A 25,841-nucleotide genomic window follows, 5' to 3' on the forward strand; every position below is an offset into this window, starting at 1 on the left:
GTTCATCCTGTGCTCACAAATGGCAAACAGTATCTAGGTATGTGTGTGTGTGTACAATGAACATGGGAATGCAGATATCCCTTTGAGATAATGAGCTCATCTGCTTTGGATAATATCTGAAAGTGAAATTGCTGGATTGTAAGGTAGTTTCTTTTTTTTATTTTTTGAGAAAATTCCATAATATTTTCCATATCATATGTATCAATATACTTTCCCATAAACAGTGCACAAGAGTTCTTTTATTCCCCCCACATCCTTACCAAAAGGTATCTTTCTCTTTGATAATAGCTATTCTAACAGGTATGAGGTGGTATGTCCTTGTGATTTTGAATTGTAATTCCCTGGTAATTAATGATGTTGAACACCTTTTCATATACATGTTAGCCAATTCTATGTCATGAGAAAATGTGTATTCAGGTTCATTGCACAATTTTTTAATTGGATTATTTGGCATTTTGCTATTGAGTTGTATGAATTCCTTGTATATTTTGGATATTAACCCCTTATCCAGATATATGATTTGTAAATATTTTCTCCCATCCTGTAGGTTGCCTTTTTTGTTCTTTTGTTTTCTTTGCTGTGCATTTGAAATATTTTCCAGTCTTGCCAGTTTAAAATCATACCAGGAATACATTTTTCTTCTTTGTTGAATTACCATAAAACATAAAACAAGCTATTGCAGAAAGAAGTTCATGAGAGGAGGAGAGAGACACCAGTTAGGCTGACATGATTTGACTAGTGAGAGGGCAGTGAGGATATGAAAGAGGCAAAGAAAAGTTCTATTCCCAATCTTCTTCCTCAACGTCCATGAATCCTTCATTTATTCAACCAATATTTAGTAAAAAGCTTATTAGAGTATGAACATTCAAAATCACTGCAAATGGTGAACGCAGCCATGAAATTAAAAGAAAGTTGCTCTTTGGAAGAAAAGCTATGAGAAACCTAGCCAGCATATTAAAAAGCAGAGACATTACTTTACCGACAAAGGTCTGTCTAGTCAAAGCTATGGTTTTTTCAGTAGTTATGTAAGGATGTGAGAGTTGGACCACAGAGAAGGCTGAGCAATGAAAGATTGATACTTTTGAACCATGGTGTTGAAGAAGAGTCTTGAGAGTCCCTTGGACTGTAAGGAGATCCAACCAGTCAATCCTAAAGGAAATCAGTCCTGAATATTCATTGGAAAGACTGATGCTAAAGCTGAAGCTCCAAGACTTTGGCCACCTGATGCGAAGAGCTGACTCATTGGAAAGATTGAAGTCAGGGGGAGAGGGGACAACAGAGAATAAGATGGTTGGATGGCATTACTGACTCAATGGACATGAGTTTGAGCAACCTCCAGGAGCTGGTGATGGACAGGGAAGCCTGGCGTGCTGCAGTCCATGGGGTCGCAGAGAGTTGGACATGACTGAGCGACTGAACTAAACTGAACTGAATGACACATGAGCTTTCCACACTCAAGTTGCTCTAGTGGATGACTGTTACATTTCCTCCTTGCTGCTTCTGTAACATTTTGTACATTCCATTATTTTAGCACTTTTAACATTATATTGTATTTATTTATTTCTCTTATCTCTGAAAGTGATGAACTCCTTTAGGATAAAAGGCAGAGTAAAGATTTTATTGATCTGTGTGCACCAAAAACTCATCCCAATGCCTGGGCATAGTAAGCATGCAATAAACACTTTTGTTTTTAATTAAATTTTTCAGTAATCACATCTCTGTGAGATCATTATGATTAGCCTCATTTCACAGAAAAGGTAGCTGAGACTCAGCATGGCTCCACCTTAGGAGAGGTCAGAAGCGGTAAGTGGCAGAGCTGAGACCAGAATTCCATGTCTGTTTCTCTCCATCACATAAGAACTGCTCTGACATCTTTTCCTTCTGGGGTGATGGATTCAAAATGACTTACGCATATCTTTTCAATTCCTCATTCTATTCAAGATTACAGATTAGCAGTACAATCTGAGATATGAATGGGGTAATAGATCAAAACCAGTCCACAGACTCTCACACTTTTTTACCTGAGCTGAGCCACTGCATGCTGCACTATAATAAGATTACACACATGAAATTGCTGGCTTTGGTCCATAAAAGGTCAAATATCAGCACTTTCATAAGCTTCAACCTAGTAAGGTACAGAGTCATTCTTTCTATAGCATATAACTAGAAGTATAAATTTGTAGTATAAATTAACAAGAATAAACCTAGGTAGTGTGGTAGGGAAGAAAGATTTTAGAAATGCTGCCCTAACATAGTTTGTGACTGTGTTCCCTAAACAGACTAAACCTCAGCATCCTAATGATTACTATGGAGATAATAATTTCTTCCTAACTGGCTGTTGTATGAGTTGAATGATGTATATTGCTTGCCTCAGAATTAAAAGGTCTTACTGCATGGAACATCTAATCAGGTATCAACAAACAGTTGCTTACTAATACTTTTTTAGCAAAAGATAATGCAAATCAAAACCACCATGAGGTACCATTTCACACCAGTCAGAATGGCTGCAATCCAAAAGTCTACAAATAATAAATGCTGGAGAGGGTGTGGAGAAAAGGGAACCCTCTTACACTGTTGGTGGGAATGCAAACTAGTACAGCCACTATGGAGAACAGTGTGGAGATTCCTTAAAAAACTGGAAATAGAACTGCCTTATGATCCAGCAACCCCACTGCTGGGCATACACAGTGAGGAAACCAGAAGGGAAAGAGACACGTGTACCCCAATGTTCATCGCAGCACTGTTTATAATAGCCAAGACATGGAAGCAACCTAGATGTCCATCAGCAGATGAATGGATAAGAAAGCTGTGGTACATATACACAATGGAGTATTACTCAGCCATTAAAAAGAATACATTTGAATCAGTTCTAATGAGGTGGATGAAACTGGAGCCTATTATACAGAGTGAAGTAAGCCAGAAGGAAAAACATAAATACAGTATACTAACGTATATATATGGAATTTAGAAAGATGGTAACAATAACCCGGTGTACGAGACAGCAAAAGAGACACTGATGTATAGAACAGTCTTATGGACTCTGTGGGAGAGGGAGAGGGTGGGAAGATTTGGGAGAATGGCAATGAAACATGTAAAATATCATGTAGGAAACGAGTTGCCAGTCCAGGTTCGATGCATGATGCTGGATGCTTGGGGCTGGTGCACTGGGACGGCCCAGAGGGATGGTATGGGGAGGGAGGAGGAGGAGGGTTCGGGATGGGGGAACACATGTATACCTGTGGCGGATTCATTTTGATATTTGGCAAAACTAATACAATTATGTAAAGTTTAAAAATAAAATAAAATTAGAGAAAAAAAAAAAAGGAAAAAAAAAAAAAAAGATAATCTTCAACAAGAAAGAAATAGGCAAGCTGTGGGGTTTTAAGATGAATATTGATATGGAATTTCTCAAAGAATTCTGAGGAAGATAGACTGGTTTCATCTCTAGAAAAAAAATAACCCAGCTAAAGACTTCCTTTTGAATGAAAATTAATAACCAGAGTACCTGCTTAAAAGCAATCTAGATCAGTGGACACCATTATCTTCAGTTTCAGGGTCCTTTGGGCAGCATCATGTGGATTAAACCAAAGTACAGCTGAAAAATCCAAAAGTATAGCATAAAAAAAGACTATGCTAAAGGATTCTTCTAGTACAATTTTAAAATACTTATTTTGATATCATGAACTTCTGGAAATTGAGCACCAATTCATAAGATTGAAAACATCTAAATGGAGATTCTTTGGGAAGAAATTTTCACCCATTCCAGTCTTACAGCCCCAGCTATGTTGTTTTATGAGATGCTAATTGTGCATCTTTTTGCTCAGGTTCTAATATGGCCTTTAGAGACTGTGTAGAGAGTAGGAACAAGACGCTAGACTTCGTAATCTCTATACTTTTTCCCCCCACAGATACAGCTAATATAGGTAAAATTTTCAATCTATAAACTAAAATGTATCCATTTAGTTTTAAACTGTGTAAATTTAAAAATTTATTTTAAATGTAAATTACTCTCATAATTTATACATAATCACTCAAGTTCAGCTCTTCCTCAAACCCTCAGGTGTAGACTCAGGAACACCAGGACTCTTTCTTTCTTCATGCTCTTCCCTGGGTGTTGACGGTGAGCTCAGAAGACACCAGGGTAAATGCCAGGGGGGCGGAGGGGATGTGACTTGGTCTGTGGGCAGTGTCGCTCTTTTGTGCCACTCCTCCCCCTGGGGCTGATCCTAAGCTCTGAAATTACTTAGGGTGCATTGCACAGGGGGTCAGAGAGGAGCTGTTCTCCTTTTATGCTCCATCATTGGGTCCTAGGCCAGCCTCTGACCTCAGAGATAACTTTTCCTGTTTGCATCACAGCACAGGTGAAATCAGGTCTCACTCTAATGGCAACTAGGCATTCTGTGGGTGCCAGTCCAGATCCCACTGAACGCTTGCAGCACTAGCAACATGCCCAAGACTTAACTGGGTTTTTCAGCCCTGTCCATGCTGTATCCTTCCAATGACGTAACACTGAGATGTCTTTCTCGACCACAAGTTTTCTCCCAGGGCACATCTGCCAACCACAACCCTCTGGAAACCTCCCCCGCTATTAAAAACCCACAAGAAACTCAGATGGAGCTGTCTCTAGCACTCTGCAGCTTTAACAAAGCAGCCGTTGTCATAAATAGTGGGATGAATAATGCTTTCTGCAATACTTGCTTGCCTTCAGCATAAAGCACAGGCTCCACTCCTATCCAGAACTTTAAAGCAGCTGTCTAGCATCATACCCCCACCATAGAATCCAGCATGAAGGGGCAGAGGCAACCGGGGCTTCCCAAATTCACATCTGATTCTTCCTTCCTCTCTGCTCTTTTCCCCCTGTTCTCTTCCTTGAAGTCTCTTTAAATTATGTTATGTGTTGGGAGAGTTGAGGGTGAAAAGAATTATTCAGAAAGTTTGTGTATATGGACATCCTTCTTTCAGGCTGCTGCTGCTGCTAAGTCATTTCAGTCATGTCCAACTCTGTGCTACCCCATAGACAGCAGCCCAACAGGCTCCCCCATCCCTGGGATTCTCCAGGCAAGAACACTGGAGTGGGTTGCCATTTCCTTCTCCAATGCACGAAAGTGAAAAGTGAAAGTGAAGTCGCTCAGTCGTGTCTGACTCTTTACGACCCCATGGACTGCAGCCTACCAGGCTCCTCCATCCATGGGATTTTCTCGGGAAGAGTACTGGAGTCAGGTGCCATTTCCTTCTCCTCTTACAGGCTAGTGTCTTTTAAACCAAAGAGTCAAGAATTTGCCTTGCTTGTTAGTCAGGTTACCCAAGGTCAATTTTCCCTCTACCCAGCCCCCAGTAGCATGTAACCACAATCTTACTGTCTTGGCCTGAGGCCCTTAGATTATAAAAAACTGTATTTGTGATTTGAGGACAAAAGAAGTCTATGTCTTCCTTTCATGAAAGATCTGTCTGCTTAGAATGAGATCTAAGTAAATTATGAACCACTTGCCATATCATCAATACAAATAGCCTTTTCTTTTTTTACCTCTTAAGAAACTTTATTATTAGCTATGTGCTAGACAGTTCTCAGAGAAGGCAATGGCACCCCACTCCAGTACTCTTGCCTGGAAAATCCCATGGAAGGCTGCAGTCCATGGGGTTGCTAAGAGTCGGACATGACTGAGCGACTTCACTTTCACTTTTCACTTTCATGCATTGGAGAAGAAAATGGCAACCCACTCCAGTGTTCTTGCCTGGAGAATCCCAGGGACAGGGGAGCCTGGTGGGCTGCCATCTATGGGGTCGCACAGAGTCAGACACAACTGAAGCAACTTAGCAGCAGCAGCAGCAGAATTTGAAATTCCTTTTCATATTCTTTTCCCGTCTAAGTTAGTATTAATACGTAATATTGAGCAGAGTCCCCTGTGCTATACTGCAGATCCTTTTGGTTATTCATTTTAAATATAGCAGTGTGTCCATGTCGATCCCAAACTCTCTATCCATCCCTCCCCTCCCCCATAGTCTTAATATGACCTTCTACCAAGCACATTCTACCCTCTAGCTATGGACCAAAGTGTCCCAACATCAGCATTACTGGCATGCTGGGCTGGATAATTCATGCAGAGCATGGCCCTGACTATTGCAGAGCATCAAGCATCATCCCTGGCCTCTAGTCACTAGTATAGCATCCATCCCGCACGTTGTCACAGCCAAAATGCCTTCAGGTGTCGCCACATGTCCCCTGGGCAGAGGAAGCCACCCTTGGTTGAGAACAAGGCTACAGACCTATCCAGAAGCAACAGGCGATGCCTGTGTAATGCTTGTAAGTATTTTGAAGATAGATTGCTTCTAAGAAGCATTCTGTAGCTGTAACTGCAAAAACAATCTTTTTTACCTTCCCTATGAGTCAGGTACTGCAGATTATTGGCCCCTTTTCCACAGATAGAAACTTGGAAACATTCAGCTTTCCCAACCAGGTCATGGAAATCTGTACTTTCATTTCCCTCCTCTGAAATGAAATGATACTCACCATTTTTCTTCCCTGGCCTGAGATCAGGCAATAACATTAGAACAATGCCCTTTCCTAACTGCTGTTCTCAGACTTCTACATCAAGCATCTTCAAAGATAAATTTATATTTGCCTATCTCCTTATTTCATGGACATCAGAAATAAAACCCTCAACATAAATAAAATGGCAGTGAGCCACATGTTTCATCAGTGTAACTGCCAAGTTACAGGGAGTGAAAAATCAATTCCAGCAAAACCAGTAATAATCTGATAGGGTTTTTTTTTTCCCCCGTCATGCCCAGACAAAATGCAATTTTTAAAACACAGATATTAATGTGCCCAACAAGCCTGCCACAATAACCTCCATGACACCAATCTAGCACTTGGGAATGAGCACAGATAAATTGTAGATACAAACAACTGTGAACTGTCAGCTCTTCAACATTCTATTCACAAGGATTTCAAAAGCCAAGAAATTATACAAAAACATATAATAGTTTGTGAGCCACAAAAGCACATGGCCTCCTAGTTGCTAGAGCTATCCAACTTGATCCTAAAGGAAATCCAAAAGAACATGGGATATTCAAAAATGGTTGAGAATTGCAAGAGAAAAGCCCATTTATTGTCTTGTTGGAAAATAAAACCAACCACCTTTAGATGCTAGAGCTTGGCTGTTGTTGTTGTTGTTCAGTCACTCAGTTGTGTCTGACTCTTTGCAACCCCATGGACTGCAGCACGCCAGGCTTCCCTGTCCTTCACCAACTCCCAGGGCTTGCTCAAACTCATGCCCATTGAGTCCATCTCATCCTCAGTCATCCCCATTTCTCCATGCCTTCAATCTTTCCCAGCATCAGGGTCTTATTTCTAAAGAGTCAGCTCTTCACATCAGGTAGCCAAAGTATTGGAGCTTCAGCTTCAGCATCAGTCCTTCCAATGAATATTCAGGGTTGATTTCCTTTAGGATTGATTTCATTTAGGTTTTCCTTTAGGATTGATTTCCTTTAGGTTTGATCTCCTTGCAGTACAAGGGACTCTGTAGAGTCTTCTTCAACACCGCAGTTGAATAGTATCAATCCTTCGTCACTCAGCCTTCTTTATGGTCCAACTCTCACATCCATACATGATTACTGGAAAAACCATAGCTTTGACTAGATGGACCTTTGTCAGCAAAGTAATGTCTCTTCTTTTTAATAGCTAAGTTGGTCAAAGCTTTTCTTCCAAGGAGCAAGCATCTTTCAATTTCATGGCTGCAGTCACCATCTGCAGTGATTTTGAAGCCCGAGAAAATAAAGTCTGTCACTGTTTCCATTGTTTCCTTATCTATTGCCATAAAGTGATGGGACCAGATGCCATGATCTTTGTTCTTTTAATGTTGGGTTTTAAGCCAGCTTTTTCATCTTCCTCTTTCACTTTCATCAAGAGGCTCTTTAGTTCCTCCTCACTTTCTATCATCTGCTTATCTGAGATTATTTATATTTCTCCCAGCAATCTTAATTCCAGCCTGTGCTTCATCCAGCCTGGCATTTTGCATATTGTACTCTGCATAGAAGTTAAATAAGCAGGGTGACAATAGACAGCCTTAAGGTACTCCTTTGCCAATTTTGAACCAGTCTATTGTGTATGTCTTGCTCTAACTGTTGCTTCTTGACCTGCACACAAATTTCTCAGGAGGCAGATAAGGTGATCTGATATTTCCATCTTTTTAAAAATGTTCCACAGTTTGTTGTGATCCATACAGTCAAAGGCTTTAGCATAGTCAATGAAGCAGAAATAGATGTTTTTCTGGAATTCTTTTGCTTTTTCTATGATTCAGTGGATGTTGGCCATTTGATCTCTGGTTTCTCTGTCTTTTCTAAATCCAGCTTGAACATCTTCAAGTTCTCGATTCATGTACTATTGAAGGCTAGCTTGAAGAATTTGAGCATTACTTTGCTAGCGTGTAAAATGAGTGCAATTGTGGGGTAGTTTGAGCATTATTTGGCATTGCCTTTGGGATTGGAATGAAAACTGACCTTTTCCAGTCCTGTGGCCACTGCTGTGTTTTCCAAATTTGATGACATATTGAGTGCAGCACTTTCACAGCATCATCTTTTAGGATTTGAAATAGCTCAACTGGAATTCTATCAGCTCCGCTAGCTTTGTTCATAGTGATGCTTCCTAAGGCTACTATATTTATTACTGTATGTTGTGTGCAACGTATTTGTGAAAATCCAGGCAGGGACTACATACTCTTCATTCACAAATGTAGAAGGCATCATTTAGAAACTGAATGGAATGGGTCTCAGTAAACGGTGTCTGAATGTGATTGATATGGTAAATGAAACTAAAAGACATAGCTTATAGATAAAAGAAATTAGGAACTAGGCAAGTTAGTTAATATAAATTAAAATTAACTTTGACCTGATAGAAGGCTGATTTTTAGTTCAGTGCATTTTATTGCTACGAGTTGCATAATAATAATAAGATATGTGAAGGATGGGTCAATTTTCTACACATAAATGTTTGTTAACTCATGTACATGGCTAAACTAGCATAGTCTGTACTTTTGAAGATGTAGTGAGATTACAACTTAACCATTAAATATACCGAAACAAGTCATTTGTTATAGTCATTCTAGTAGCAATTAGAGTTGTATGTATTTCTAGCTAAAACTATGAATCTGTGACTAGATATATTAATCAGAATTGTTCTAGTGTTATTTAACATAAATGAATTTTAAAATAAAACCTTGTGGGAATCAGTTATTCAAAGCTAAAATAGTCAGGAAAAATGTAAAACTCCTGCAATTGAAAATAATCAACTGTTCAGACACTATCCTGTCTCTGCCTATAAATCTGGAAGGTCTTGACTGCCCTCTACAGGGCATACAAATAATTTTCACAGATTTGAACTTATATTTAGGCATTTTTTAGAACATAAAAAAAATAATTTACTGGGGTTCTATTTTTAAAAGATTTTTATATATTCACATGTAAGTTTTTTAAAATAAAAAATCCATTGTCAGCACATAAAGAGATACCACTATTAACTACATTGAAATTTATATAAGTTAAAAAGAGATGGATAAGAATTTTTTGAGATATAAAATATTCTCCTTTGACTATTAAGACAATAAAATGCAGATGGCTAGTAGTTATCTGTACTGAGTAACTTCCATTGGTAAAAAAACACATAAGACAAACACTTAATAGTAAGATTTTAGCATTTCCAGATGTGATTATCTTCTACTTCACCAGTGATTTTGGCCATACAGTAACCCTGATTCTGATCTTTAACCAATAATTTGCCTAAAACATATGCGGCCACATACATTAATTCAATATAGCTCCATTAGCTGGGCATTGTGAAGGGAAAGTTATTATCATGAGCCTACACACCATTAGTACACTAAACAAGTATAGTGTTGACAGAATGGAATATACCACTCCACGTTCCAGAAGGTTCGAAGACAAATTCAAAGACACTTAGGCTGATAAGGCTGATTCAGTCTGGGAAAGATTCTAGCCCCGGATCCCATAGAAAAGTTCTCAGTAATCCACAGAAGTAGCTTGATTTCTCCAAACACAAGTCAAAATAGACTTGATACTGATACATATGGAGATAGAGACTCAAAGCTAAAACCATTAGGTGAATATTAAATGAATAGATGATGATGCCACCCTGAAAAATGCTGATTAAAGATTTTTTATATCAATCTAAAGGAACATTGCCAATAGACTATAACAGAGCTCTATCTTTGTCTCTGACATCCCACATTTGTCTTAATCAAGAGAATAATGATAAAAAGGCATGTTTATCAAATCTGAAGAAAACATGAAGCACAGGTAAGCAAATAAATATTAAAAAAAAATCTCAACAGCAAGTCAAATTGAATTAGATCAATTTAATGGGGACTATATTAGATCCTATGTTTGAATCCAAAGGGGAAAAATAATATGACTGTCAAAAAGCTCATTTAAACTTGTGCTGCTTTAACAGGTGACTAGAATAAGAAAAGCATTGCTCTTTGCTAGCTAGCTATACCAAGAAGACTGTGATTTGGACAGGTATGGCAGAAAGCATGTGGGAACTTCATCAGTATGAGGCCAGAAAAAATGGTAGGGGAAGGAGGTCAGACAGGGTCAGACAGGCTCAGCCTGAGAGAGGCACCTGAATCACCCATGGGGAAGGCTAGTGCATGCAGTCCAACCTGCCAGACAATTTCATCTTGAGAAATTCCGGGTGGGAGCCAGTTTACATGTCAGAACAAGCCACAGTCAGGATCAGAAGATCTGATGATGGCAGCAGAATTCCCACCAGTGGTAAATTTAGGAGAAACTGGATGTATTTCAAATAAAGAAAACATAGAAGGAGATCTTAGGCAGTGTACTAGAGCCCAGTTGGTATCTAGGCTCCAGCAAAATCATTTCACCATCAAGTACTATAGGCAAAATATCTACATACTATGAGTTTATCAAAGATCTTAAATTATTGGATCCAAAATACATAAAGGAAAAGTGAAAGTGAAAGTCACTCAATCATGTACAACTCTTGGCGACCCCATGGACTGACTCTTAGTGACCCCATGGACTGCAGCATGCCAGGCCTCCCTGTCCATCAACAACTCCCGGAGTTTACTCAAACTCATGTCCATTGAGTTGGTGATACCATCTAACCATCTCATCCTCTGTCATCCCCTTCTCCTCCCTCCTTTAATCTTTCCCAGCATCAGGATCTTTTCCAATGAGTCAGTTCTTCGCATCAGGTGGCCAAAGTATTGGAGTTTCAGCTTCAACATCAGTCCTTCCAATAAACACCCAGGACTGATCTCCTTTAGGATGGACTGGTTGGATCTCCTTGCAGTCCAAGGGACTCTCAAGAGTCTTCTCCAATACCACAGTTCAAAAGCATCAATTCTTTGGTGCTCAGCTTTCTTTATAGTCCAACCCTCAATCCATACATGACCACTGGAAAAACCATAGCCTTCACTAGATGGACCTTTGCTGGCAAAGTAATGTCTCTGCTTTTTACTATACTGTCTAGGTTGGTCATAACTTTTCTTTCAAGGAGTAAGCGTCTTTTAATTTCATGGCTGCAGTGACCATCTGCAGTGGTTTTGGAGCCATAAAAATAAAGTCTTCCACTGTTTCCACTGTTTCCCCATCTATTTCCCATGAAGTGATGGGGCTGGATGCCATGATCTTAGTTTTCTGAATGTTGAGCTTTAAGCCAACTTTTCCACTCTCCTCTTTCACTTTAATCAAGAGGCTCTTCAGTTCTTCTTCACTTTCTGCCATAAGGGTGGTGTCATCTGCACATCTGAGGTTATTGATATTTCTCCCAGTAATCTTGATTCCAGCTTGTGCTTCTTCCAGCCCAGCATTTCTCATGATGTACTCTCTATATAAGTTAAATAAGCAGGGTGACAACAGACAGCCTTGATGTACTCCTTTCCCTATTTGAAACCAGTCTGTTGTTCCATGTCCACTTCTAACTGTTGCTTCCTGACCTTCATACTCATTTCTCAAGAGGCAGGTCATGTGGTCTGATATTCCCATCTCTTTCAGAATTTTCCAGTTTGTGGTGATCCACAGAAAGGCTTTGGCGTAGTCAATGAAGCAGAAATAGATGTTTTTCTGGAACTCTCTTGCTTTTTTGATAATCCAACAGATGTTGGCAATTTGATCTATGGTTCCTCTGCCTTTTCTAAATCCAACTTGAACATCTGGAAGTTCTCAGTTCATGTACTGTTGAAGCCTAGCTTGGAGAATTTTGAGCATTACTTTGCTAGCATGTGAAATGAGTGCAATTGTGGGGTGGTTTGAACATTCTTTAGCATTGCCTTTCTTTGGGATTGGAATGAAAACTGACCTTTTCCAGTCCTGTGGCCACTGCTGAGTTTTCCAAATTTGCTGGCATATTGAGTGCAGCACTTTCACAGCATCATCTTTCAGGATTTGAAATAGCTCAACTGGAATTCCATCACCTCCACTAGCTTTGTTTGTAGTGATGCTTTCTAAGGCCCACTTGACTTCACATTCCAGGATGTCTGGTTTTAAGTGAGTGATCACACAATCATGATTATCTGGTTCATGAAGATCTTTTTTGTACAGTTCTTCTGTGTATTCCTGCCACCTCTTCTTAATATCTTCTGCTTCTGTTAGGTACATACCATTTCTGTCCTTTATTGTGCCCATCTTTGCATGAAATGTTCCCTTGGTACCTCTAATTTTCTTGAAGAGATCTCTAGTCTTTCCCATTCTATTGTTTTCCTCTTTTTCTTTGCACTGATCACTGAGGAAGCCTTTCTTATCTCTCCTTGCTATTCTTTGGAACTCTGCATTCAAATGGGGTATATCTTTCCTTTTCTCCTTTGCTTTTTGCCTTCTCTTCTTTTCACAGCTATATGTAAGGCGTCCTCAGACAGTCATTTTACTTTTTTGCATTTATTTTTCTTGGGGATGGTCTTGATGCCTGTCTCCTGTACAATGTCACCTACCTCCATCCATAGTTCATCAGGCACTCTGTCTATCAGATCTAGTCCCCTAAATCTACATCTCACTTCCACTGTATAATCGTTAGAGATTTGATTTAGGTCCTACCTGAATGTTCTAGTGGTTTTATTTTTTTATTAGTGACTTTTTAAATTTGGAGAAGGAAATGACAACCCACTCCAGTATTCTTGCCTGGAGAATCCCATGGACGGAGGAGCTTGGTGGGCTACAGTCCACGGGTCGCAAAGAGTCGGACACGACTGAGCAACTTCACTTTCACTTTTTTTATTAGTACTTTTATTAGTGACACATAAATTAAGTTTAACATGAAATGTGAATACATTTTAATAATTGAAAATAAAGTGGGAAGCTGTCTCTAAAAGCAAAGGCACTTGGGATCTAAAAGCCTTTAAAAGGGGATGACCAAATATAGACAACATTAATGGATTATGCCGTATTAAACAATCAGATATGAAGGAGCAGGTCTTTTGGAAAGTCATTCTTGAAATTTACACATTGGGCAAACATAGGAACTGGCCAGGTTTGACCAGCATGAGAAGAAGACTGAGAATCCTGACTCTGCTTCTTGAGCATCTTAGATCTGGCTGGAAATAGCATAGGACCTCTCAAGGAATGCTTACGAAACCAGCAACCTGGACTTGAAGATTTCAAATCTAAGGATGTGACATAATTCCAAATCTGATGCTGCTGAATTTCTAAATCACTCAGAAGTGGATCAATGACCAGGGCAGGTTTAATCGTGGGGGTGAGTCAGTTCAACAGGAAAAGTTGCCAGATAATGCAAAAGGAGGGGTAAGGGATGAGGTAGACATGGCCACCCCTCAGTTGGGGTTCCCATGGTTCAGGGAGTATATCAGCAACCTGGGAACTACTGAGAGGAGAGGTTTCATAGGTTGAGTATATCCTGGGAAGGACCAGAACCTAAAGAAGGAAACAATGAAAGGGATGACCAGATGTGTGCTCAAACATAAGAGGTACTGTCACATAAGAAATGTAGTTGGCTTGTTTTCTATTGGCACAAGGGGTAGATAAAGATCAGATGGTGAATGCTCTCAGAAAAGATGAATTTTTACTTATTATACAGACATATTTTCTAATGATTACCTAGAAATCTAATTAACTGTTGGGTTGACTAAGAAAATAGTAAGAGTGCCATTCCTAGGGACAGGATGACAACTCAAATGGTGAGTCATCAGGTAGGAGTCAGTTATAAAGTGGCTTGTTGCCTAGATTTGTACCTACAGTTTCTTAATACTTGTGAGAATGCTTTAAAAATCTGGCTTCCCTGGTTGCTTTATTGCTTCTTAGGATACAGAGATAAGTGAGAAAGGAATCTCAAGTAGCCTTTAGAGTAAGTGCTACAATAGACTTGGAGCCACTTAAAGGATTAGATCCAACTAGCTTTCTAGTCGGAGAAGGCAATGGCACCCCACTCCAGTACTCTTGCCTGGAAAATTCCATGGGCGGAGGAGCCTGGTGGGCTGCAGTCCATGGGGTCGTGAAGAGTCGGACACGACTGAAGTGACTTAGCAGCAGCAGCAGCAGCAACAGCTTTCTAGTGGTTTAGATGGTAAAGAATCCACCTGCAATATGAGAGACCTGGGTTCGATTCCTGGGTTGGGAAGATCCCTTGGAGGAGGGCATGGCAACCCACTTAAGTAATTTTGCCCATGGACAGAGAAGCCTGGCAGGCTATGGTCCATGGAGTTGCAAAGAGTTGGACATGACTGAGTGAGCGGCTAAGAACAGAGACAGAAAAAATAAAAAATAAAAAAAAAAAAGAACAGAGACAGATTTCTTATCTGCTTCAGAGATGCACCATTACAAATATCTAATAACTTTGTAATAGGAAGGATCTACATAGCTCCTAGACCAGAGATGTTGATAAATTCCTAATATTTTGGCCCTCATGTGGAAGGTAGCATGAGGGGCAGGTAGAGAGGGGCAGACTACTAAATCTATTTCAATAGGTCAACTAAAATCTTGATCACGAGTGATTTCAATTAGGTGCTAATAATGACTGGCGTAAACAAGAAGGGAAGAAACCGGCTTTCATAGCTAGACTGGCCACTTTCCACTGAGCATTTCTTACTTACCTACAGCTAAAAGAGAAAGGGAGAACTTCTCTCCTCCAAATTTTAAGCACAATTCCTAGCTTTCTCTAGGACAGGACCAACTTGGGTCACACACATATTTCCAAGCAAAAAAGGTGGCCAGGAGACTGCTATAACTTAATTGTTTTAGACATGACTTATTGCTTAACCGTGAGCCAATCACCATAGCAAAGAGGATGGAGTTTTAACAACTGGCTTAAACCAATCAAGCCCCACACTGCGAAACTTGCGATAAGGCTGTGGCCACGCCACAGAGGGAAATACATTTACTTATGTCCACTTGTGGATTAGAAGCTGAAATCTCTCTATTCTCTAAAACACAGTTCAGTACAATTTTAGACCATCTTCCCAGCTCTATTAAGCACAGCAGGGAGTAATTTTTATTTCCTAGTTAGAAAATGCATCCAAAATAGAGTGTTTCAAGAAGTAAAGAGAAATACTAACATCCAGTTCCTTGTACATTTGTACTAGCTCCATGCATCTTTATCCACTGACATCAACTTAATTTTATCTGTACTTTCTGCACCACTAAGAAGTCCCCAGGGGCTGAGAGGAAATTCTGAGAGCTTCTGTGTGGTTATTGTTGCTAGGAAACAATATCCTTGGTATCCAAGTGTTCAGGCTTTGAGACACTGTGTGAAGTCACTGGTTCATAAAGGGAACCTTTGGTAAATAGGTTGTTTGGGTGTGAGTAAATTGATGTTCGCTCTCTGTGGCAAAATGTCCTTGTGTAATCTTTGAATAATAGTTTATTTCTAGGCCTCTCTTCTTTCCTTTGGATCCGGCTGCCATTATTGTTCCCATGAGAACTCACACTTCTACCTAAAATGGAGTGAGCATTATTTTTTTCCCCCAAAATCATCTGTAATTATTTCAGTGCCTTGAACACTCAGCCTACGAGGTTTTAGTTAAACAAAGTCAAGTGAGCTTGGGAATACAGACCCAGACCACTGACTGTATAAATCATTAAATCCTATTAAAATTCACAGTGACTGATAGCCGTACTCCTGCTCTGCTATTGGGCCTGGCACTGAAGGGTTCTGCTGCCCTGCAGAAGAGGGGGCAATGAGAAATTTTAAGCTCACTACTATCTTCTCCCCTCTCAATTCCAAACTGAACCATTTCTGGTCCTTCAACTCTAGATATTGCTTACATATTTCTCCCATAGAATCCCACAACTTGAAGATCAGCCTGAGGTTGTAATTTATCACCTAGTTACTCAATAAGCCTAAAATTAATAAGCAGCTTTTTCCATTTCCTTGGGGCCCAGACCCACCTGTAATGCTCCTGTAGGCAGAATCACTGTAATCAAAAGTGTATCTGACTCAAAAATGCTACCAAATAAATTATATATCAGGTTACCAGTTTGAGACAATAAATGCAGACCCCTAAGCAGCAAACAGCATTCATAAATTCATTTATTCACAAATACATATATTGGATGCGTAACTATGGGCAAAATGTGTTCTAGGATTCGAGAATTGCTTTAATGAATAAAAGAAGGTCTTTGCTCTCAAAAAGTACATAATATAATGAGAGATGGAGGAGACAAAAGACAGAGATAAACACAAAACTATGTAAACAGATAAAATATTTGCACAATAAGATGTACCATGTGTTGACAGAAACTCAGTGGGAAAGCAGAAACCACTCAAGGTTTTTCAAAAAGGGAATGAGGTGGATGGAACTGGAGCCTATTATACAGAGAAGTACGTCAAAAAGAAAAACACCAATCCAGTATATTAATACATATATGGAATTTAGAAAGATGGTAACGACAACCCTATATGCTAGACAGCAAAAGAGACACAGATATAAGGACAGACTTTTGGACTCTGTAGGAGAAGGTGCAGGTGGGATGATTTGAGAGAGTAGCATTGAAACATGTATATTACCATACGTGAAATAGATAACCAGTGCAGGTTTGATGCATGAAACAGGACACTCAAAGCTGGTGCACTGGGACAACCCTGAGGGATGGGATGGGGAGGCAGGTGGCGGGCGTGCAGGATGGGGGACACATGTACAACCATGGCTAATTCATGTCAATGTATGGCAAAAACCACTACAATATTGTAAAGTAATTAGCTTCAAAATAAATTAATTAATTTTTAAAAAGGGGGACTTAATAGAGAGAATTGATTACAAAGACTGGAAGAGCTGGAAAAGCAAGAGAGAAAAAAAAGAAAAGGGTGTTAAGGGAGCAAAAGCCAGAGGCAAGCGCCATGAGCCTGCATCTGTTGGATCCTATTAGAAATGCTGTCCTGGTTGTCGGTGGAGGTGCCAAAAGAGGTGCTGCGAGAGTCTGGAATCACCCCACTGTCCCAGCAGCGACTGCCAGCAACGCAACCGCCACCTTGTCAGAGACAGAATCAAGGGCCTTTCCTTCCCCTTCTACCGTCTAATCTTCAGCCTGTTCTTCCTAGGGGCATCTAAAGGAAGCAAGAGAGACAGAGTCCAGCCCCAGAGGTACAGAACAGAGTTTAGAAAGCAGGATGTGAGACACAGAAACAGCGAATGAATGACCAGCAGAGGCCACGGCAGAGGTTTTAATGGAAGCTCTGGTAATCCCAAATCTGGAGGAAATAATTCTTCCCTAGAAGACAAAGACAATATATAGATCTAGATTTTTGTTGCAGAATTGTTATAGAAGCCCATTTGGCAACAAGCAGAAAGAGATTTAATAAGGAAGTGCTGCTTACAAAATTAAAAAACAGAAGTAGTAGGCTAGGCTATCCCGGGCAACTAGAAATGACTCCCAGCACCACAGTGCAGACTGGCCCTACCATGGGGCCTGAGCACTTCACTGCAATCAGGAAGCTGGTGAACAGGTAGCTCCTGCCATCATGTTGACTCCAGAACCACAGAAAGTTAAAACCAGGATTCCTGGTTCCAGAGCCCGCTCTATAATGTACGAGCTGCACCAAAATGAATGCTCAAATATCACCTTTGACATCACTTAAATTCATTTAATAAGCGTACCTAAATCTTTTACCTTGGCAACTGTAGTTTTAGCTTTCCTAAATATTAGAACATGTACTAAAGGAAACCAATCCACACAGAAAGATTTAGAAAGGAATTTTGTGGTGAAATATGTAACATTTTACATGAAATATGCAATCTCCAAGAGGGCAGGAGCCATGTCAGTTTCATTCACTACTGTAACCATGGTAACTTTCCATTCCCAGCACATAGTCTGCACTCAATAAATGCCTACTCATCCAATGAGTAACACACACACATAAGTCCATGCCTGGTTGTCAAGCTAAGGTTAGTAGCACAAAGTCAAGAGTCTTAATTTTTACAGTTGTCTTAGATTGTCTAATCTGTTTATTTTAATTTTAGAATCACTTTTGTCTAGTTCCTCCCCCTCCAAAAAAAGCCCATTGGTATTACTAGGCAATCACATTAAATTATAAACGAACTTATGATGTTGAGTCTTCCTATTTGAAATATGGTATGCCTTTTTATTTGTTCAAGGCTTCTTTTGTGCTTTTCAAAAGTGTTTCAAATATTGCTTTATGTAAGTCTTGCCTGTTTCTAAGTTTATTACTAGATATTTCTTGTCTCTATTTTAAAAACAGTCATTGTAAATTTTTGTTTTATATAAGAAAACCACTCATTTCTGTGTAGTAATTTTGTACCCCATAATCATACTAATTCTATTGTTTGTAATAGTCATTCAGTTAATTCTTTAGGGCTTACTGGATATGCAATTGTATAATTAACCTTAATACTTTAACCAGCAGTTTTCTTTTTTTTTCTTTTTTTTTGAATTTTATTTTATTTTTAAACTTTACAATATTGTATTAGTTTTGCCAAATATCGAAATGAATCCGCCACAGGTATACATGTGTTCCCCATCCTAAACCCTCCTTCCTCCTCCCTCCCCATACCATCCCTCTGGGTCGTCCCAGTGCACCAGCCCCAAGCATCCAGTATCATGCATTGAACCTGGACTGGTGACTCGTTTCATACATGATATTATACATGTTTCAATGCCATTCTCCCAAATCTTCCCACCCTCTCCCTCTCCCACAGAGTCCATAAGACTGATCTATACATCAGTGTCTCTTTTGCTGTTTTAACCCTGTGTACGTAACCAGCAGTTTTCAAACTTTGTAGTTCAAAATTTTCATTCACTTACTTAATGGCTAGTGTTTCCATAACAATGTTAAAAATAATAGCACTAACAGTGGACACTCTTATTTTGTTCTTAACTTTCATGGGAATAGTCCACTATTTCCACAATAAACATGATTCTGGTTTTGAGACTGAGAAAGTTATATCTTACCACATTATGGAAATATCCATATAGTCATATTTATTGGTGGTGTTTGTTTTGTTAAAAAAACAGACTGGCTATTAAATTTTGTCAAATGCCTTTTTAGCACCTGTGGTATATAATCATATGCTTTTTTTCTCCTTAGATCTGTTAATATAATGAAGTATATTACTAAATTTTTCTAATATTGAATATTTGCACTCCTGGAGTAAACATTGTTTATTTAATTATGTTATACATTGTTATTTAATGTCCTGCTGGATCTTGTTTCACTAATATGTTCTGTTTATGAAAATAATTTGAAAGTTTTTATTCTTAGCTTATACTTTGGAATTGTTTAAGTAGAAATAGAATTATCAGTTCTTAACTGTTGGAATCTGGTGCTTGTTTGTAAGGGGTAATATCAAGCTTTTTGTTTGTTTGTTTAATTAAATTATTTTATTTTATATTGGAGTATGGCTGTGATAGTTTCCATGGACAGCAAAGGGACTCAGCCACACATCTACATGTATTTTGATCTTCTGCCTCTCCTGATTCAAGCTTTAGCAAATGCTTTTCTTATAACAAAATTATGTTTTTTTCAAATGCGTTTCCATAGATTTGAGCAAAGTTGTCTTAAAATTCTTCCCAGCCCCCCTGTTTCCAAAGTGCTTTCCCTGATGATATCCTAGTTATCCATCCTGATTCCTTTGTTTGACTGGAGTCCTCTGTAGAATAGTTTCCTCAAATAGGTCCCTGGGTAATGTTCTCGGATCTTTATATATCTTCTCTGGAAGGAAGTGGTATTTCAGCAGAGAATGGGACTCTTGAGTCTCTGAGTTGCTGCCCTTTTGCTTTTACACTAGCTGTTCTGAATTGTTATTCTATAATCCCTTCCTTTCTAAAGTTGTATATCTGAAGTCCAATAGCTTTTCCTGTGAAAACACCCTCTATTTTGTGTCTGGAAGATTGTAAAATTATTATTTTACCTTAGAGTTCAGGAATGATATCAGGGTTGTCTGATATAATGAGCCCCTCAATAGACAAAATAGTTTAGTTATTAAATTCAGGGAAATTTGTCTTTGGTTTTGTGTGTTACAGCTCCTCTTCTTCTTTCACTCATGCCCACTATTCATATATTGGCCCTTATATTTTCCACTTCTCTGTAATTTGTTCAAACTGTCATCCAAGCCACTAATCTGGCCTCATCAGTGGCATCTTCTCGTCAATTCATCTAACACACATTTTTATTAAAACCTAACCTGGTAGGCTACAGTCCATGGGGTCAACTAAGAGTCGGACATGACTGAGCCACTTCACCTTCACTTTTCACTTTCATGCATTGGAGAAGGAAATGGCAATCCACTCCAGTGTTCTTGCCTGGAGAATCCCGGAGCGGGGGAGCCTTGTGGGCTGCCGTCCATGAGGTCGCACAGAGTCGGACACGACTGAAGTGACTTAGCAGCAGCAGCATGGGCTAAGAGTAGGACACGACTGAGTGACTTCACTTTCACTTTTCACTTTCATGCATTGGAGAAGGAAATGGCAACCCACTCCAGTATTCTTGCCTGGAGAATCCCAGGGACAGAGGAGCCTGGTGGGCTGCCGTCTATGGGGTCGCACAGAGTCAGACACGACTGAAGCGACTTAGCAGCAGCAGCAGCAGCAGCATGGGTTTCAGAACAAGGAAGTAAGGAACTTTTTCCATGCTAATCATATATCCTTATGTGTTCCCAAATTTTGAATAAGGGTGGGAAATGAGAAGTTCATATTCTTGTCTGCTTTCTCCAACACTTCTTCTCATGAGATGACATCTATTTTGAATGTTCTGGTTGTTTTGCTTCCCTGGGATGACTGGGTTTTCTTACAAATATTGTTGTGTTTTTCTTGCATATCCCTTGGGGTTTGGACCCAATAGCCAGAGCACCCTAAATGGAAACAGTGTTCTAGGTGGAAAGCATGGTGGGCTCCAGGCAAGCTGTCATTCCCCTACTGATGCACAAGAGGTAGTCATCTCTCTCTCTCTCTCTCTCTTTCTCTCTCTCTCTCTCCACTTTTAAAATTCTCCTACATCTTATTAAGGGAATGGCTCAAATGGTAAAGAATCTGACTGCAGTGCTGGAGATCTGGGTTTGATCCCTGGGTCAGGAAGATCCCTTAGAGAAGGGAATGGCAATCCTCTCCAGTATTCTTGCCTAGAGAATTCCATGGACAGAGGAGCCTGGCAGGCTACAGTCCATGGCATCGCAGAGTCGGACACAACTTAGCAACTAACACGTTCATGTTACCTCTTATTAAGAGCTTCCCAGGTGGTGCTAGTGGTAAAGAACTTGCCTGCCAATGCAAGAGACATAAGAAATGTGGGTTAGATCCCTGGGTTCAGAAAATCCCCTGGAGGAGGGCATCGCAGCCCACTCCAGTATTCTTGCCTGGAGAATCCCATGGACAGAGGAGCCTAGCAGACTATGGTCCATAGGGTTGCAAAGTGACTTAGCACACACACACACATCTTATTAGAGGACTGTGAAAGCAGCAGTTACTCTAAATAGTCACACAAGTGGTAGCAGCCTTCATTAAATAGGCCCCACCAAATCCCCACACCCAGCTTTCTTCCTTAATCTCACTGTTCTAACCCCTATCCAAGTACCCAAGCTTCTAGTCCCCCGGTTCTCTCCTTTCTAAATGGAAAAGAATTGGATGCTTTTTTATTTGAGGTGAATATAAATAAAAAATAAACTTAGCAGGTAAACAGATTTATACACAGACCCCTCCCCACCAGAAAAAAAGCTCAGGAATTGCCTAATAAAATAGCTTTGGCAGGAGGGATGTAGGTGGGACTATTAACAGAAAAACAGAGAGTCTAATCAAGTAAATCTCCAGACCCCTAGTCCCACACCTCCACTCCATGACCAGAGGCTTCTCCTCTGAAGAGGGGAGAACAGCAGGTCTTTGGGATAGGCGGATATCAGTGCAGAGCTTGAAGATAAGAATACAGGCTGAAAACAAAAGGATTGAATAAAAAAGAAAAGAAACTTAGAAAGACTCTCTTTGTCTCTAGAAGATAGATACAAATATAGCCTTCTTTATGTCTTAAGTGAATTTTAGACTTTTGGATATGTCAGTTCATTGTTTTTATGCAAGCTATTCTAATATATGATAATATATGATCTATTCTATAATCTTAAATAGACTACTGGGAAGTGGGAGCAAAAATGAAAGGGAGAATAGATTTCAGGATAGACCCTTCTGCCACAATCTATAATCCTCCTCATGTTCTCCTAAATTACTTAAAGCTCACTCTCATAAGTATTAAGATATAAAAATATCATCAAAAAATCACATGGCTCCTAAAATTTTCACATATATATATACATATATATTAGCTATAATCAAAAGATATAAATAGAAGCTTGCCTAAGTTTATTTTTTTTAAAAAAAGAGACTGCTATCTTGAATGTCTAGATCATTTAACAGATCTGTACCAATTTGTTCTTTCATTATACTTCATCCCTTTATTCTTTCTAACAAGAATTTCTAACAAGAATATATTTCTAACAAGAATATTCTTTCTTTCTCTCTTAACAAATATGTGCTCTATTATTATACTTGTTGTGATTAAATGTTGTTCAGTCACTAAGTCGTATCCAACTCTTTGCGACCCCAGGGACTGCAGCACACCAGGCTCTTCTGTCCTTCACTGTCTCCTGGAGTGTACTCAAATTCATGTCCCTTGAGTCAGTGATGCTATCTCACCATCTCATCCTCTGCTCTCTCCTCCTTTTGCCTTCAATCTTTCCCAGCATCAGAGTCTTTTCCATTATGTTGGATCTTTGCATTAGGTGACCAAAGTGTTGGCGCTTCAGCTTCAGCATCAGTTTTTCCAATAAATATTCAGGGTTGATTTCCTTTAGGATTGACTGGTTTGATCCCCTTGCAGTCTAAGGCACTCTTAAGCGTCTTCTACACCAAGACACGTAGAATCCCGGCATCCTCCAATCTACACTGGTAGACACAAGGAGAGTAAATACGCAGCAGTGATAGAGGATATCACTGAATGATCACAGAGCTTATGTTCACCGAGGCCAGCGGTGTCCATCTGCTCAATGCAACCACAACCAGCCTATCAGAAATAGCACTCAACAAATCTCTTTTGTCATCCTGATTTAAAACATCATCTTATCATCAATCACTGGGAATTTTTTCTCAGATCCCCGACTGTCTTCAAAAGGAATTTCTAGGCCAACTGAACTCTATCTAACTATGCTGTTTCTTCATTTCAGATGGCTACACCACTGATGACATTGAGTTTTACTGGAATGGAGGAGAGGGCGCAGTAACAGGAGTGAATAAAATTGAGCTCCCTCAGTTTTCAATTGTTGATTACAAGATGGTGTCCAAAAAGGTGGAATTCACAACAGGTGAGAAGTTTCCCCCAAAATGTACTAGGGGTGCTGAGAAGGAAGATGGAGCCAACCAAATGACCATCTGATTTTTTCTTTTATTTTTTTCCATTCAGGGGCATACCCACGACTGTCACTAAGTTTTCGTCTAAAAAGAAACATCGGTTACTTCATTTTGCAAACCTACATGCCTTCCACACTGATTACAATTCTGTCCTGGGTGTCGTTTTGGATCAATTATGACGCATCTGCAGCCAGAGTTGCACTAGGTAATGCATTCCAGCACCCCAGAGGGCTGGTGGGATTTCACCTCAAATAACAACCAATGAGAAGCATTACGGGCAAGGGCTTCTCCCATAGAAAGCCAAAGGATGAGAGTGCCCTAAGGGTGCTTGGTAATAAAACATCTACATGTAAGCACTTAACAGAGTGCACGTTTTACAACATAACATCTTTTTATCACTTTACCAAAATTAAAATAAATAATCATCTTGGAGTACATTCAACCCTATATAAGTGCTTCTTAGAACATATTTTAAAATTCTCATTACACTAATTTTTACTAACTTTGTGATTTCTTCCTTGGTTCCTGCTTTCTTTGGTGGAGAACATTATTACATTATTCTCAAATGGACCTGAAGAAAGCTAAATCTTGTAACTATTCACAAGCTATGTCAATACTATCTTTTGAATATTAAATGTAGTTAAATTGTATCTATCTGAATTTCCCTTAAATGGAGCTTCTTGCACTTGAGAAAGGTACAGATATTCATCAGCTGTATTAATGATCTATAATCAGGACAGAATAAAAATGGTTTCTTTCCTGAAGAACAAAATTCAGAATTAATCTTGCCGTGACTGAATAATTGCTCCAAGCTGAAGGGCTGTGTTTAATTTTAAAGGATTCCTTGGAAAGTTAGAATATGTACGATCTGTCTGATGAATCTGGGTATGTGTGGGTCAGCCTTATTATTTGACCCAGAGCCATTTCATTTATCATCTTCTGGGATTATTCATGCACGCGCACACACACACACGCACACACCCACACACACATGCATATGTTCATGCAAAAGAGCATCATTTGTGACTAAGCTAACATACCTAGGTCTTCTGAGACTACAGAACTGGATTAAATAATCAGCATAACCTTTCACCCCTAGACTTGTCATCATGTCCACAGCTCATTTCTATTGGTTGAGTATCTAAGGCTCACAAAGTCAAGTGCTAGCAGCCCCTCATCAACCATTGAACATTCCAAGACTAAGGAAACTAGACAAATACTTTATCATATCATACATATGTATGTGCACATATTATTTGAATGTGAATATGAATACATATATATGCCATGGTTAAAGAAAAACATTGGACAATGTCCACAGCAGGGAATATGAACCATCAAGGTCATGAATTGCAGTTCTTTTTTACACATCTCTCCTCAAAGCTAACAATATTTTGATTAGAGATGTCAGCATATAATGAATAAAACTGTCTTTTGAAATGTAAAACCTAAGGTAGTTTAAAACCTAATTAAGTAGAAAATAAATGTATTTACCAACCCCTCCCCCTTGCTTAAAAAAAGTTAAGCCAAGGACTAGAAGCAGAAGTGGAATTGATGTATTTTAAATGAATTGTTTGTTTCTGTATCAGAGGTTAGGTAGAATTATGAGAAATTTAAAATTGTATTCAAAAAACTAAATAGGACCACTCACGAGGGCATTTCATATCAGTCCAGACATTTAAATCCATTACTGATGTCAACGATTTAAACTTTTTGTACAGTAGTTCTGACTACCTCTATTCTCCTAAAGCTGGGCGGTCAAATCAGGGAATCCAAATAGAATAATCTCACTCGCAAATGAAGTTGAAACTATTTTATTCCCTTATCATTTTCGAACTTCTGTTCCCTTTGCCAGTTCTCCTTTGTCTTTAGTATCCATTTTACATCTCTTGTCTTTATTTTTGAGGAACTCCATCGAGTTTTAGGTTTTGCTTTTATTTTAAATGCCTTTGCTTTGTACCTCCTTGCCTTTTTGCCCCTAGCTCAGTGATCTACAGTAAAATAGCTAATCTCAGAGT

The 25,841-nt window shown here is 39.3% G+C and overlaps 1 protein-coding gene across 1 annotated transcript in view; it reads left to right on the forward strand.

Annotated features, from left to right (window-relative positions):
• The window catches only part of GABRB1 (gamma-aminobutyric acid type A receptor subunit beta1), a 469,841-nt gene that overhangs the window by 408,594 nt on the left and 35,406 nt on the right, over positions 1–25,841 (forward strand). The window contains exons 6-7 of the mRNA XM_070372349.1: positions 23,640–23,777; positions 23,876–24,028. Of these exons, the coding sequence (XP_070228450.1) occupies positions 23,640–23,777; positions 23,876–24,028 (291 nt within the window). The remainder of the gene's footprint in view (positions 1–23,639; positions 23,778–23,875; positions 24,029–25,841) is intronic.

Source organism: Bos mutus, chromosome 6 (genome assembly GCF_027580195.1).
Source record: "Bos mutus isolate GX-2022 chromosome 6, NWIPB_WYAK_1.1, whole genome shotgun sequence".
Lineage (NCBI taxonomy): Eukaryota > Metazoa > Chordata > Mammalia > Artiodactyla > Bovidae > Bos > Bos mutus.